Source organism: Phocoena sinus, chromosome 1 (genome assembly GCF_008692025.1).
Source record: "Phocoena sinus isolate mPhoSin1 chromosome 1, mPhoSin1.pri, whole genome shotgun sequence".
Taxonomy (NCBI): Eukaryota; Metazoa; Chordata; class Mammalia; order Artiodactyla; family Phocoenidae; genus Phocoena; species Phocoena sinus.
Window position 1 is genome coordinate 15,488,676 of NC_045763.1, and position 13,855 is coordinate 15,502,530.

Below are 13,855 nucleotides of genomic sequence, written 5' to 3' on the forward strand. Positions count from 1 at the left end.
CACCCCCAAAAAGAGGCAAATGGCACTGACCCCCAGGCCACCAGGATCTCAACCAGAGGTGACTGGGCCCCCCAGGGCACATTTGGCACGTCTGGAGATACCTTTGTTGTCACAAATAGGGGTGGCGGGGGGAGGGAGGAGGAGAGGAGCATGGGGAGGGGTCACTACCGGGTCCAGTGGTGGAGGTTAGGGATGCTGCCCAGCCCGCTAGGATGCCTAGGGCGGTCCCCACCCGAGAGGTGTCGGGTCGCATGACAGCGGTGGTGGCGCAGAGTAGCCCTGTTCCAGATCTGCAGGCTCGCCCTTCCGAATGTGAGCTGGGGGCTTCCTGCTGGATGCGTGTGCCCGGTGCCCCTCCAGTCTTAGCCAGAGGTGGGCACCAGCAGCTTGCAGATGTGGGTAGGCAGTTCTCTGCAGATTCTGGACTAAAGCCCTTCCAGATGTGAAGGGATGGCTTACAGATGTGCGCACATCCACACGGAGGGCCTTCCGGGCAGAGCCTCTCCTTGACTCAAACTTGCTTGGTCTCCTTGAACTCTTCTCCTCCTAGGCCTCAACTTCTGGGCTTCCATGTCCATCTAGGCATTGTCCAGTTTTAGCATGACATCTGCTAAGTCACTTCAGCCAGGATCCCTCATCCTTGATATCTGATGGGGTTCCTCACCCAACCCCCCACCAGCCCCAGGTGATGTCTGATCACCCTGCCTACCTTCAGCAAGAATCCTATTAAGTGGGTTTAGCCAGAATCCCCCCAACCCTGATGTTTCCTCTTAGGAATTTCCCATCCTCTGACCCCCACGCTGTTGCCTTGGCTACAAATTCCTACTTTTCTTTGTTCTGTTTGGAGTTGAATCCAATCTCTTTCCCTCGCCGCAAGACCCCATCATAGCAGTCCCTACACTATACAATGGCCCCCTTGAATAATTAGTCTGCCTTGCTGTCCTTTAACAAGTGTCACTGGATAATTTTTTCATCCTTTTCAGATGGGAAGAGAGAGAACTTTGGGCTAATTTCCTTTCAGATGCCGGGGGAAGGGCCACCTCCTCATCAGGTGCATCAACTCCCACGCCCCGCAGGCCCGAGCACCCTGGAGTGGGAGTTACCAGGCAGCTGTGGGCAGGGCCGTGGGGGGAGGTGGCGCCTCCTTTTTCTAGGCCGTGTGTCACCTGCGTCCTGCCCTGGGGCATTGCCCCGGCACTACTCTACCACTGCAACAGCGGGAAGCTGGGGCCTGCTCCCTGGAGACTTTGCGGTGGATCGCGGCTCTCCTTGAGAGCCCTATGTTCCTGGTCCCCCCAGAACCCGGAACATGGCAGATGGGGCTCAGGCCAACCCCAAAGAGTTCAGGAAGAAGGGGCTGGTTAGACACCCCTCTGGGTGGAGGGGCCCGAGCCTCAGGGCCTCTTCTCCTTTGAGAAACTCCAGGTACATGCCTGCTTCCCTGGGATGGAGCCCTCCTTGGAGAGCAGCAGGGATGAGGGTGGGGAACTGGCTCCTAGAATCCATTTCTTCGGAAAGGAGAGCTCTGAGTCTCTGATGGTGGCTGAGATATGTCATTGCCTTTTTAGCACTACAAGGGCCTTTGGGATCATCTAGCTAATCCTTATAGGCACTTGAGGCCCAGAGAGACTAAGGGATCTATGGATAATCACACAGCATTTTGGAAGTAGAACTGCAGCTAGAACGCAGGGACCCAGGTCTCTTGGCTCCGGGAGCAAGAGGCAGCCAGCAGGTTGGGTCATGTGACTCCCTGGCATGCATATGGAAAGGGGTTGGTTCTGATCTGTGACAAGGTCCAACTCCATGAGACAGGAGCTCCCTGTCTTGGAAGCTGATTCTTGCTCAGAGTGGGAGGGAAGGAGGCTCCTGGTGCCTCTGGGCTCTGCCATCCTGGGGGCTGTCCCTCCAGGAGGTACAGGCAAGGGGGAGGTGCTCAGATCTTCCTGGAGGAGCTAATCACAAGGCAAGGGCAGCAGGAAATGGGGCATCAAGAGATGGCGTTGGGCTTCCCTGGTGGTACAGTGGTTGAGAGTCCGCCTGCCGATGCAGGGGACACGGGTTCGTGCCCCGGTCCGGGAAGATCCCACGTGCCGCAGAGCGGCTGGGCCCGTGAGCCATGGCCGCTGAGCCTGCGCGTCCAGAGCCTGTGCTCTGCAGCGGGAGAGGCCACAACAGTGAGAGGCCCGCGTACTGCAAAAAAAAAAAACAACAAAAAAAGAGGTGGCGTTGACCACACCTGTAACGAGGTCCAGGAGGGAGCCGCAGGCCAGGAACCCCACACAGGGGGAAGGGACGGACCCAAGACCAGGGTTTCTTCCTCTCTCAGGTCTTACCTGGGGATGAAGATGTTCATCACCATCGCATCCTGGCCAGCTGTGGTGACTGAAGGTGCTGGGAAATTCCTGCTTCCTCGACACCCACAGCCTTTCTGCTGTGACTCACCCACGGGCCACAGGACCTCAGGCCTGCCATTGGGTCTCTGCTTCCTGGCTCTGCCCCTGCCCGGCTTCATCCCTTCTTTGGGGCTCTTTACTCCTCCAGGCACCTGTAAACATACCCGGGCGGTTGACATTTACTATTTACGAGCCTCAAGGATGCAGGGCCCACAGCTGAGCAAGCCTCATAAAGTGGTGGTGGTGGCTTGGCATCAGGGCCCTTAGGGACACCGGGGTGCTTGTGTACATAGGAAAACGTGTTTGTGTACGTGTGTACATGCAGAGCTAGTGAGCTTGCGTGCGGATAGCCGCATGTATCTATGTGTGTGTGGGTGTGTCCGAGCACGTGGTGATGTCTATGTGTGTAACACACATCAGCATGTTGTGTAAGTGTGTGTTCACAGTGGCGTGTGTGTCTCTAGAGCGTGTATATGAAAGTAGGCTGTACACATCTTCGCACGGCAGGTGTGTAGCAGTGTCTGGGTATGAGATGTATCGGAAGACATGGAGCAGGTCTGGGGGTCTTCTTCCTTCTTTCTGGGGGGCCCCACCCCCCGGACAGCCGACTGAGGCTCCTGACACACAGGCAGGCGTCCTGGTGGCAGTTGCCCTGTGTAGGCGGAAGATGGGCTGAATGTCCCACTGGCTTTCTGTCCACCTGTTCAGCATTCCCTGAACCCAGCCAGGTTTGAGACGAAGGAAGAAAATATCGGAAACGAAAGAAGGTTAAATGTGGCCAGACGTGAGAAACAATTGGTTGAATTCAGGTGAAGTGACTTGTTATTTAGAACGTAACCCCTTGAGTTCAGCCCGGCCCAGGGGCCTGGGACAGAGGCTGCAGCCTGAGTGAATGCAGGCTTTGTTTCTTCCGCTCGGAGTGGAATGTGCGCGTGGCCACTCTGGGTGCTGTGTGTGTGAGAGAGGGAGTGCGTGTGCACGTGTACGGGCATGGGGGGTGAGTGTGGGTCTGCTTGTGGGACTGTATGAGTGTGGGAGGTATAGGGGAAGAGCAGGCCTGGCCCAGGGGCCCAACAATTCCTGGGAGGGGGCACCATGGGGGCAGCGAGGGTCTGGTGCGTGCCAGGCCCTGAGCTGGGCGCAGGCCTGCCCAATCTCTGGGGGCTGGGATTGTTATTCCCATTTTGCAGATGGGAAAAGAGAGGCCCAGGGAGCTTTAGTTCTGGGCCTGCCTCTGTCTGACTCTAAAGTGAGTGTGTGTATGCGTGTGTGAGGTTGGCGAGTACGAGAGTGTGCGTCTATGTGTGAGGTGTGTGAGAGCACAGGAAGTATGGGTGGGTGTGTGTCTGCGTGTGTGTGTACACTTGTGTGCTGTGTGGAGGAGAGTGTGCGGTGGGTGAGTGTGGGTTTACGTCTGTGTGTGTGTTAGAGTGTGTGTGTCCGTCCTGTGTGCGGATGGGTGAGTTTTAGGCAGGAGCTGATGGCTGGGGGCCCTGGGGATGGAAGCTGCCCCTTACCAGGAGTAACACCTCCAGGATGTGGGAGTGGGGGTGGGCGTGAGGAGGCCAGGACGTCACAGAGGGCGATGCGGCCGGTGCCCTGCAGGGGAATGACTTTCTTGGCTGCTCTCAGATTTGGGAATCGAAGTCAAAGAATTTGGGCAACCTGCCTCCGGCCGCACAGCGCTAATGGAGAGACCAGTTTGCAGATCCGGGTCTGTCTGACCCCCAGGCTGCTTGGCACACGTTTGATTCCAGCAGCAAGAGCCCTGCAAGGCAGAAAGGGTGGGGGGAGAGCTAACATTCCAGGGGACCCCTCTTGGCCTCACCTTCCACTCTCTTCAACAGCCCAAGTCAGAGAGAGGCCTACAGGATGCAGGGGCCCCTCTCTCCCTGCCCCGGACCTAACATAGCCATTTACAGGCTCTAAACCATCCTCTTAAAATTGTCTGTCATTTCTCCCCACTCCTTCTTTGTTTCCTCTCTCGTGTGCTACTTATTCTCCGTAATGACGAAAATCCTGGAGCCAATAGACAGGAAGACACAGGTGGAGCAGGGTTCCTAAAATCAGCTCTCTGACAGGGAGGGCAGGCCTGGCCCGGAGTCCCAACAAGCCCTGGGGTGGGGGGCACCATGGGGGCAGCGAGGGTCTGGTGCGTGCCAGACCCTGAGCTGGGAGTGGGCCTGCCCGATCTCTGCAGGCTGGGATTGTTATTCCCATTTTGCAGATGGGAAAACAGAGCCCCAGGGAGCTTTAGTTCTGGGCCTGCCTCTGTCTGACTCCAAAGTCTGTGCTCTTCCCACAGGCACGTGGAGGTGGTGAGTCCCTTGTCATCACTAGCGATGTTGGACAACCACGTCTCCAGAAACAAGTAATTTCGGCCTTTGGGTTTGCATCCAGGCTCTGTTTCTGAAATTCTTAGCTTCCTCCCTCTCCCAGTACATTTCCTCTTTCAGGCCGTGGAGCTGGATGGGGGATGCGGAGAGAGTTAGGGTTAGGCTGAACTGGGTGCCTAGCGCCAGGCACAGATGGAGGAGCCCGGGTTGGGGAGGCGTCCCAGCTCTTGGGGCACACAAACCCGCGTTCGGGTCTGGGCTCTGCCACTCCCAGGCTGCATGACCTGGGCAAAGCTTCACCTTTCTGAGCCTCAGTTTGCTCATCCATAAAATGGGATGACAGTGGCCCTCCAGCCTGTGTGGGTGGCGGCCTCACCCAGGTAAGGACCCGAATGCCAGGCTCGCTGTTGACTCAGCAGGGAGCCAGCACATCTGGGAGCCCAGGAGGCAGGGAAGCAGGGGAGGGGAGAATATATCCCTGGGGTGAGCGGCCTGAGGACGCTGGGAAGCTGATTTTGCTGGTGTAGGAAAGGTTGTTGCACTACCTGTGAGACAAGGACAAAGGGAAAGAAATATATACGTGTATGTGTGTGTGTGTGTGTGTGTGTGTGTGTGTGTGTGTGTGTTCATTGAATGACGCACTGGCCCCAGGGCCATGTGGGGCCGCTGAGTCCCTGCTAGGAGCAGAGGAGCCAGGCCAAGCCAGAAGGGCCCAGAATTGTGTTCAGTAGGGCATGTGGCATTTGTGAAGCCCCTTAGAGTGTATAAGGCACTGGGCTCTCACTGGCTGGGTCCAAATTCTGCTTCACCTCTTTTCAACCATGTCGTCCTGGGGAAGTTACTATACGCTCTGGGTCTCGGTCTCCTCATCTGTAAAATGGGGATAATATCAGCACTCTGTAGGGTTGCAGGGAGCCCTTGATGAGTTAATGCATGCAAGGGGCATAGGACAGTGCCTGGCAAATGCTATTACTATATTCTCAGGGCCACAGGCTCAGCGTAAGGATGTGTAACGCATCATACCGGCTGCTTCGTAGATTGCACCCTCCTCCTGCTCTGCTCTCCCTCTCCTGCTCCCTCTGTCCCTTCCCCTTTCCCCAGCCCTGGGGTGTTGGAAGGACAGCCAGTCAAACAGGAGAGGCCATGCACAGGGCAGGGAACTCACAGCACCCCCTGGGTTCTCTCACAGTCCTGCCCACGGCCCACAGCAGCCTGCTCAACCTCAGGTCCATGGTGGAAGCCAACACAGGGAGGAACGCCATCTTGTCCTTCGTGGGCTACGGCTGCTACTGCGGGAGGTGGGGGGGCATGGCCTGCCCATGGATGAGGTGTACTGGTAGGTCCTGGAGAGTCTGGTCTGCTGGAACCGGGCAGGGACGGTAAAGGTCAGACTGTCTCCATCTCTGAGAGGTGGGAGACGCCCCTTCCCCCAAGGAGGAGGCTTATTTGATGAGTTAGTGGCCAGAAGCCTGACCTTTGACCCGTGTCCTCCTCAACCACCTTGGATATTTTCTTTTCTTTTCTTTCATTTTTTTTTAAAGTGTATAACATTGTGGGTTTTTTTTTTTTAATTCTATCATTGGCGTGTTTATTTTATTTTTATTTCTTTTGGCCGCGAGGCTTGTGGCATCTCAGTTCCCCAACCAGGGATTGAACCTGGGCCCTCGGCAGTGAAAGTGCAGAGTCCTAACCACTGGACTGCCAGGGAAGTCCCATCTTGGACACTTTCCATTGTCCCTTTCCAAGGTCTTAGGCTTGGAGGCATTTGAACTTCCATTCTCACCGGAAGGAGCCTTTGACCTGTCTCCAAATACACATGAGAGCAATAGTCACACAGCTTATACTTGACAAAGGCAAGGGCTGTGACCACTGGCCCCTCAGACTGGAGGCTCAGGTGGACAGGACTGTGCTTCCTCCGTCAGACTGGGAGTTCCTGGAAGCCGTGGCTTATCCTTTGCTCCTGTCCCCCGCCCAAAGCACCAAGTCTGGTATCAGTGGAGGCTTCGTGAATGCATGTTGACTAATTGCCTCCCTCCACCAGAGCGGATGGGACAGCCACACCACATTTGCTCCCTGTCCCCCATCCCCAAGCCCCACTTAACTCTCCAGGCCTTTGTGTCTCCCTGGCCATCGTGCATAGCCAGGTATAGCCCCTGCATCTAGCCAGTCTCTTCCTACTTTGAATTCACCCAGGCCCCTCCCTCCCACCCTGACCCCTCCTGCAGCTGCAGCCAGGGCTCCAGGGGGTGGGGGGGAAAGCTAGGGCTCTGGGCGGAGGGCAAAGGGAGGGGATCACAGACAAGAACCTGGGGCACTGGCCTGGTTCTGCCTGGCTGTGTGACCTAAGGCAAGTAACTGCCCTCTCTGGGCCTCAGTCTGAAGATCTGACTCGTGAGGGACAGGAACAGATGATCATGGTAGAGGTCACTGCCGGTGGGAGAGGGGCCAAGCCTGGCTATGCCTGCCTGCTCTCCTCTCCCCACCCCTACGTGATGCCATGCCCACGACTGCTGCTACCAGAAGCTCTTTGACCTGGGCTGCCACACCTATGTGGACCACCATGACTACACCATCGAGAACAACACTAACACTGTCTGCAGTGAGTCCCTCTCCCACCATCGCCCTTTCCCCTCAAGAAAGCGTGTACTGCCAGCCCCCTCAGCCTGTGCTAGGGCCGTGGGTCAGGTTACCAGATGAAATACAGGATGCCCAGTTAAATTCAAATTTCAGGTAAACAATGAAAGATGCTTTTATGTAAGTATATCCTAAATATTGCATGGGACATACTTATACTAAAAACTAAATGTTAGCATAAAATTAATAAGTATTAGTATGAAATGAAGAATTAGCATAGGTATATCCCATGCAATATTTGGGATATACTTATACTAAAATATTTATTGTCTGAAATTCAGATTTAACCAGGTATCTTGTTTATCATTTGCTTGTTTGTTTGCCAAATCTAATAACCCTGGCTGTGGCTCTGGCACATCTCCCTGATGTGCTCGGAGCCCCCAGGCTTGAATTGGTCCCCAGGTTCTCCAGTCGCCGAGATTCTTAAGCTTCGGAGAGCTTAGGGAGTGCTCCTGATTCAGTGGGTCAGGTCTTGGCAGGGTCCAAGACTCTCTGTTTTTTTTTTTTTTTTTTGCGATACGCGGGCCTCTCACTGTTGCGGCCTCTCCCGTTGCGGAGCACAGGCTCTGGATGCGCAGGCTCAGCGGCCATGGCCCACGGGCCCAGCCGCTCCGCGGCATGTGGGATCTTCCCGGACCGGGGCACGAACCCGTGTCCCCTGCATCGGCAGGCGGACTCTCAACCACTGCGCCACCAGGGAAGCCCAAGACTCTCTGTTTTTAATCAGATCCTCAGGTGATCCTGAAACTTTGTGTCAGGCTGGCATGGGAGTCAGGGGACCTGGGTTGGAACCCATGTTCTCCCAGCATGTATGACCCTGGGCAGGGTCCTTCCCCACCTGGCCTCAGTCTCCCCATGGGTACATTGAGGGGTTTGGATCTGAGCAGACCCATTCCCTTCTAGTTCTGTCATTGGGACCCCAGCAGATGAGGTGGCCCCATCCTAGACACCCAGGGTTTCTAGGGATTCGAGGTGTTGGAGCCAGGCCTGGCAGGTTCCCTCCTTTACCATGGATGCATTCCCCACCTGAGGGGCACAGCATCCAAGCTGATGGCCCAGGTGTCCCTGCCCAGCTCCTGCTAGTGCCCCACCCTGGGGTAGCAGGTGTCCCTTGGCCCAGCCCCGTGGGCAGCCCTGGGCTCCCTTTGTCTCCTTATCTTCACCAGGCTGTGTGTCATCCCTTACTAAGAGCTCACAAGCAATGCCAGCTTTGCAAAGATACTCAAGACTCCCGTTCTCTGGGAAGGAGTCTGGTGGGGAACTGGGCACATCTGGGGACCTTTGGCAGCCCAGGGCTGTCTGGTCCTTATATTCTGCTGTTCAGATGTGCGGTGGAGCGTCTGGCTTGAGAGAGGAGTTCATTAAGGAATCTCCCTCCTCAACCCCCAAGACAATGGACTAACCCAAGCAGTGGTTTTCACACTGGGTTCTGGGGATTTCTGGGGTCATCAGGTCAACTGCTGTGAGAGCTAGTGGGGGGTCGGTTAGCCCTGGATTGGTGGTCCAGCTGCCTCTTTCATGTATTTTGTAGCTCTAGTGGCTTCTCTTTCAGCTGTTTAAAAAAAATTTTTTTTATTCTTGTCTTTTTTATTTTGGCTGCACTGGGTCTTTGCTGCGGCGTGCGGGCCCCTCTAGTTGCAGCTCTCGGGCTCAGTTGCAGTATGTGGGATCTTAGTTCTCCAACCAGGGGTCGAACCCGGCCCCCCCCCTGCATTGGGAGCGCAGAGTCTTAACCACTGGGCCCCCAGGGAAGTCCCCTCTTTTGGCTGTTTGATATATTAGTCTTTGGCCAAGAGTTTCACGTCAGAGAAGGTATTCTGCTGATGGAGAATTTGCAAGTTTGCAAACAATTGGGCTAGTGGGTGGTTCTCGAGAGGTGTTCCCCAAACCTGCAGCATCAACAGCACTTGTTAGAAGAAGCTCTACGGGTGGGGTCGGGCAGCCTTGGTCTTCAGGAGCCCTCCAGCTGATTCTAATGAGCACCTAAGGATGAGAACTATGGGGTAGATGATTTCTGAAGGCCCATAACAACAACGACAGCATTTGCTCCCCGGGACGCACCGAGCTAAGCTCTTTACAAGTGTTTTTCTCACTCCGTCCTCACCACGAACTCCCTCCAGGGTGGCTGTGCTGTGATTCTGTGCTTGAGAGAGGCCTGCGATGGTAGAAAGTAACTGGGCTGGGGGTTGAGCTCTTGACGCCTGAGTTTCCGTCCCAGCTCTGCCTTGGGTTTGCTGGGTGACTTAGGCAAACGCACCCTTTCCTGGGCCTCAGTTTCCCCCTCTTGACATTGTTCTGTTGGGCTTCAGGGGTTCTCTGTTTCCCACGCACCAGGGGCACCTGGAGGGCTGTGAATGCAGAGGCTGGGCCCCGAGTGTCTGAGCCTGCAGGCCTGGGGTGGGCCCGATGCCGGTGCTGGTGCTATTGGCCCGAGACCACCTTTTGAGGTCCACTGTGACCTCAGAGTCTGTGTGCTCCACTCCCCACAGGCGAGCTCAACCAGACAGAGCGTGACCAGCAGACGTGCGAGTGTGACAAGAGCGTGGTCCTGTGCTTCCAGAAGCAGACGTACAGGGAGGAAGGAGCATGGCAACCACCTCAACATCTACCGCCAGAGCCCCACGCCCAACTGCAGCATCTACGGGCCACGCCCCCCACCCCTCCCTAGCGCCCTCTGGGGGCTGACAGAGAGGAGGGTTGGAGGTTCCAGTCCCGGGGACCAGCCAGATGGAGCAGGTGGAGGTGGGGGCGGGTCGGGGTCCCTGGGCTGCCCTCCTCCCTGGAGCCCTCCAGTGAGACTGGCCTCAGAGGACTCAGAAAGGCCGGGGCCCTGGCCACCTGGCTCCTCCAGCCCAGACCTGGGTGTGGCTTCATCCTGCACGTGGCAGGGGGCATGTGCCCTGTTGGGGTCTCTCCCGAGTGTGGAAGGCAAGACCTGCGAAAGACTGGGGGCCTCTGAGGGAGGGGGGCCTCTCACTGACACTAACTTGACGTCCTCAACCAGGCCCTCAAGGCTGGGGCCCGGAGTCTTCGAGAGCCAGACCTGGGGCGGCCAACATGGGCCCAGAGCTTGGCGTGTCCTAGGACCAGGTTCCCAGGCAGACAGAGCGCTGGTCACAGGCCTGGTTCTGGGGCCCCTCGGCTGCTCCCAGGGGATGACTCAGGGTGACCCCTGCTTTGGGAGCCTTGCAGCCCTCCAAAGCCCCACGAAAAGAGCAGGTGGCCCCATCCTGGCCTTTGTCAAAGGAGCACATGAGTCCCAGCCCAGACACCACAGGATGGTCACGGGGCTAACGTCCCAGGCCTGAAGTCTAGCCTCAGTTACCCAGAGAGCCTCAGAGCACTGGGCACTGACAGAACCCACATGCACTGCCCCCAGGCGCACAGGGACTGAGATGGGAGCACACTCAGATGTGTCCCCACCACTTGGGTCCTCTGCCAACCCATTCATGTCAGAGGAACACCCTGGCCACCGCCCTGCAACGCTGAACTGCTCTGAGGGGCGCCCTGACCCTGACAAACACAGGATGGGGAAGCCCCAGGCCTCCAGGCGCTCCCCCTGCATCTCTCCCCGCGCAGCAACCAGGCCAGGGCGTGGAAGGGACCAGAGCACTCTTTCCCCGGGCAAGGAGAGGCGAGGCTGCAGCCTGGCCACAGAAGCCCTCTCGATGGGGAGGAAGCCGGGAGCTGGGACCCACCTCCATGAAGAGGAGACAAAGGCAGGAGAGACCAGGTCCAGGCAGGGGGCTGTGGGGAATTCCAGAAGGCAGCAGGATGTGAAGAGGGAAGGGAGGCGAGAGAGTGGGAGAAGTGACACAAGGTGAGGGCCAGACGTCCAGACCAGAGAGGTCGTGGCAGGAGAAGAGGGGGCAGAGGAGCCTTGGGGGTGGGGTCGCCCCTGGGGCCCAGGTTCCCGCTGGGGCTTGTGGGATTACGGGTAGAACAGGAGGAGGGTCAGGCCTCAGGGGGCCTGCTTTTCTGACTCAGCCCCAGCACTGCTGTTTCTCCAGCTTCCCAGTCCTTCCTCAACTCACCTCTTGACCTCAGGGTCAGCGGCCTCCGAGTAGCCAGTGCACGCTGCCTCGCTCCACCCTCTGCCTTCAGCCAGCGTCAACCCTGAGGGCCACTGACCCCCCCGGGACACTGAGAACATCCGCCAAGAATCCCGGCCCACCCTGCGGCTGCCGAGGACCACTGGCACGGGGGGAGGGACAGTCAAGACGAGCACAGGCGGGGAGGGATGTGGGGGTAGGGAGAACATCTACAAAAAAGACGGTAGGACTGGACGGGGCCCCGCCAAGCTGCAGCTTCTAGAAACCCGCCTTGGGCTCTGGAGTCAGCTGTCGCTGTGTGTGGGAGGCCTCCCTGCTGCTCAACCCCTGCTGTCCTGCTGGCCGTGGGGTGATGGCTGTGGTCCCCCGTGGGCCCGCACCCGACCTGCCCAGTCATGGAGATGCTCTCAGAGTTGACCCCATCAACTCTGAGCTGAAGCCCCGCCCCCCCCAGCAGGAGTGAAGCCAAGATGGGGAGTCCCCCAGAGGCGGGGTCGGCAGAGGCCTGGACCCCTTGCCTGTGGGAGCCTGGGTTTCTGGCTGTGCCCCTCTACCCGTGCAGACAGCCTCCCCTCCTAAAAGTCTAGGTGTTGGGACGGGATTCTGCTGCTAAGGGGTCCTGCCTGCCCCCTGCCTCACCCCAGACTCTCCCAGATACTGCAACCCCCAGAGATTGTCCACAGGACATGGCACCCCTCCTCAAACTAATAAAGGCCTCCTACCTCAACTGCCCACTGCTGAGTCCTCCTTGGCAAGGCACCCACTGGCCAGGGAAAAGCACAGTGACTCCCTCCCGGGTCTCCAGCTCTGGGGAAAGTGGGTTCCCTGACACTCAGCATCTGGCATGGCCTATCCCTTTCCCACTCCTGGCCTGGGCGAAGCAGCCCTCCTCCAGCAGAGACAAAACTGTTGGGAGGGTTGGAAAGTGGGGCGGTGGTCCAGCGGTCGGACAATGATAACAACTACTGGGCTGAGTACTTACTAGGCATCCATCTCCACAATGCTCTCCCTCTGTCCCATCCTTTTCTGTTGAAAAAACCGAGGCCCAGAGAAGGTAAGTAACTTGCCCAAAGTCACACAGGTCATTAGTGATGGGGCCGGGATCTGAATCCTCAGCATCTGACTTTTAATGTCATCTCTTCGCACCTTCTTAATGATGACTTGGGCAGCTGGGGTCAGTGGGACAAGTGACTGAGAGTCCAGCAGGGCGCCAGGTCCTGGGTCCTGGCCTTAGCCTCTTCCCTGTGATGGGCATCAGTTTCCCCAAGTGCAGAGAGACCAGAGCCACTGTTTCAGATGCTCCCCAAGGCCATGGGTTTTCCTGGGACTTCTAGGGGTGATCTCTGGGGAAGGGGAGGCTGAGAAGATGGGGGTCTGAGTCCCCCACCTCACTCTCCCATGAGCAGCCGTGCTTTTCCTGTGTTACATGTTGGTCCTTCACGTGAGCTACTGTAAGAAGAAAAGAGAGTCTTCAGCTAACATTTTGAAAAGCCCTGGACACGAGCATCCATTGGTTCATTCATTCAACGGACCTATCCCCATGGGCTCCTGTGGACCAGGCATGAGGCTGGGCTTCGGGGTAGACACCACTTATCAGACACAGCCTCTGCCCCCAGGACCCCACAGCCTGGGAGGGGGAGGCAGACACGTGGACCGATACCCTTGACATAGGGTGCCAGGTGGTGTCGGGGAGCATGAAGGATGCAGCCAGTCCTGGAAGTGGCCCCCAAGGGGATGGGGTGGAGATGGGATGGTGTATTTGATGCCTCCGAAGGTGGCGAGGGGGAGTGGGGTCACAGTGTTTGAAGCAGGGCTCTTTGCTTCTACAGTATGGGTGGTCTTTCTCTCCTCAAGCTAGTGAGGTCTTTTATGCAGAGGCTCGAGGAGGGGGCTGGACTTGCTTCCCACTGGTCTGGGGTCTGCCACTAATCAAAACTCTCTCCTTGACCAAAATTTAGTCAGGCCCCTCTGAGATCTTTTCTCAGCTAGGTCTCAACATTTGGATTTCTATTGCCCCGTTTTAGCAAGAATCCTGCCATGTCAGTTTAGTGAGAATCCCTACCCACCCTCAATACGTGATCAGATTCCTCATCCTCCACCATCCCCTGGGTGATACCTGATTACCCCACCTGCCTTCTGCAAGAATCCAGTTAGGTCGGTTAAGCAAGAATTCCCCAGCTCTTATCGATTTTCCACCTCCCCCAACCCCTGCTATAAACCCTCACTTAAGAAATGTAAGGATTTGAAATTGTATTTGGAAATGAGCCCAATTCTATACTGGTCCCTATTGCAATAGCTCTTGAACAAAACCTGTTTTGGCCGCTTAAGCTACCGTCCGGCTCTGGTTTTCTAGGAGTTGTGACTCAGATGGAATCAGATTCATCATTGGACCCCGGGATCTCTGCCAACTAAAAGTTGTCGCTTGCCATTCTTGTTTCTA

The 13,855-nt window shown here is 56.8% G+C and overlaps 1 protein-coding gene across 1 annotated transcript; it reads left to right on the plus strand.

Annotated features, from left to right (window-relative positions):
* Positions 1 to 1,309: 1,309 nt before the first annotated feature.
* PLA2G2F (phospholipase A2 group IIF) lies at positions 1,310 to 11,483 on the plus strand. The gene is given in 8 exon segments (XM_032631708.1): positions 1,310 to 1,425; positions 2,327 to 2,388; positions 5,919 to 6,025; positions 6,028 to 6,065; positions 7,219 to 7,328; positions 9,853 to 9,941; positions 9,943 to 10,105; positions 11,374 to 11,483. Coding segments are annotated over 8 exon segments (795 nt in total).
* Positions 11,484 to 13,855: the final 2,372 nt, after the last annotated feature.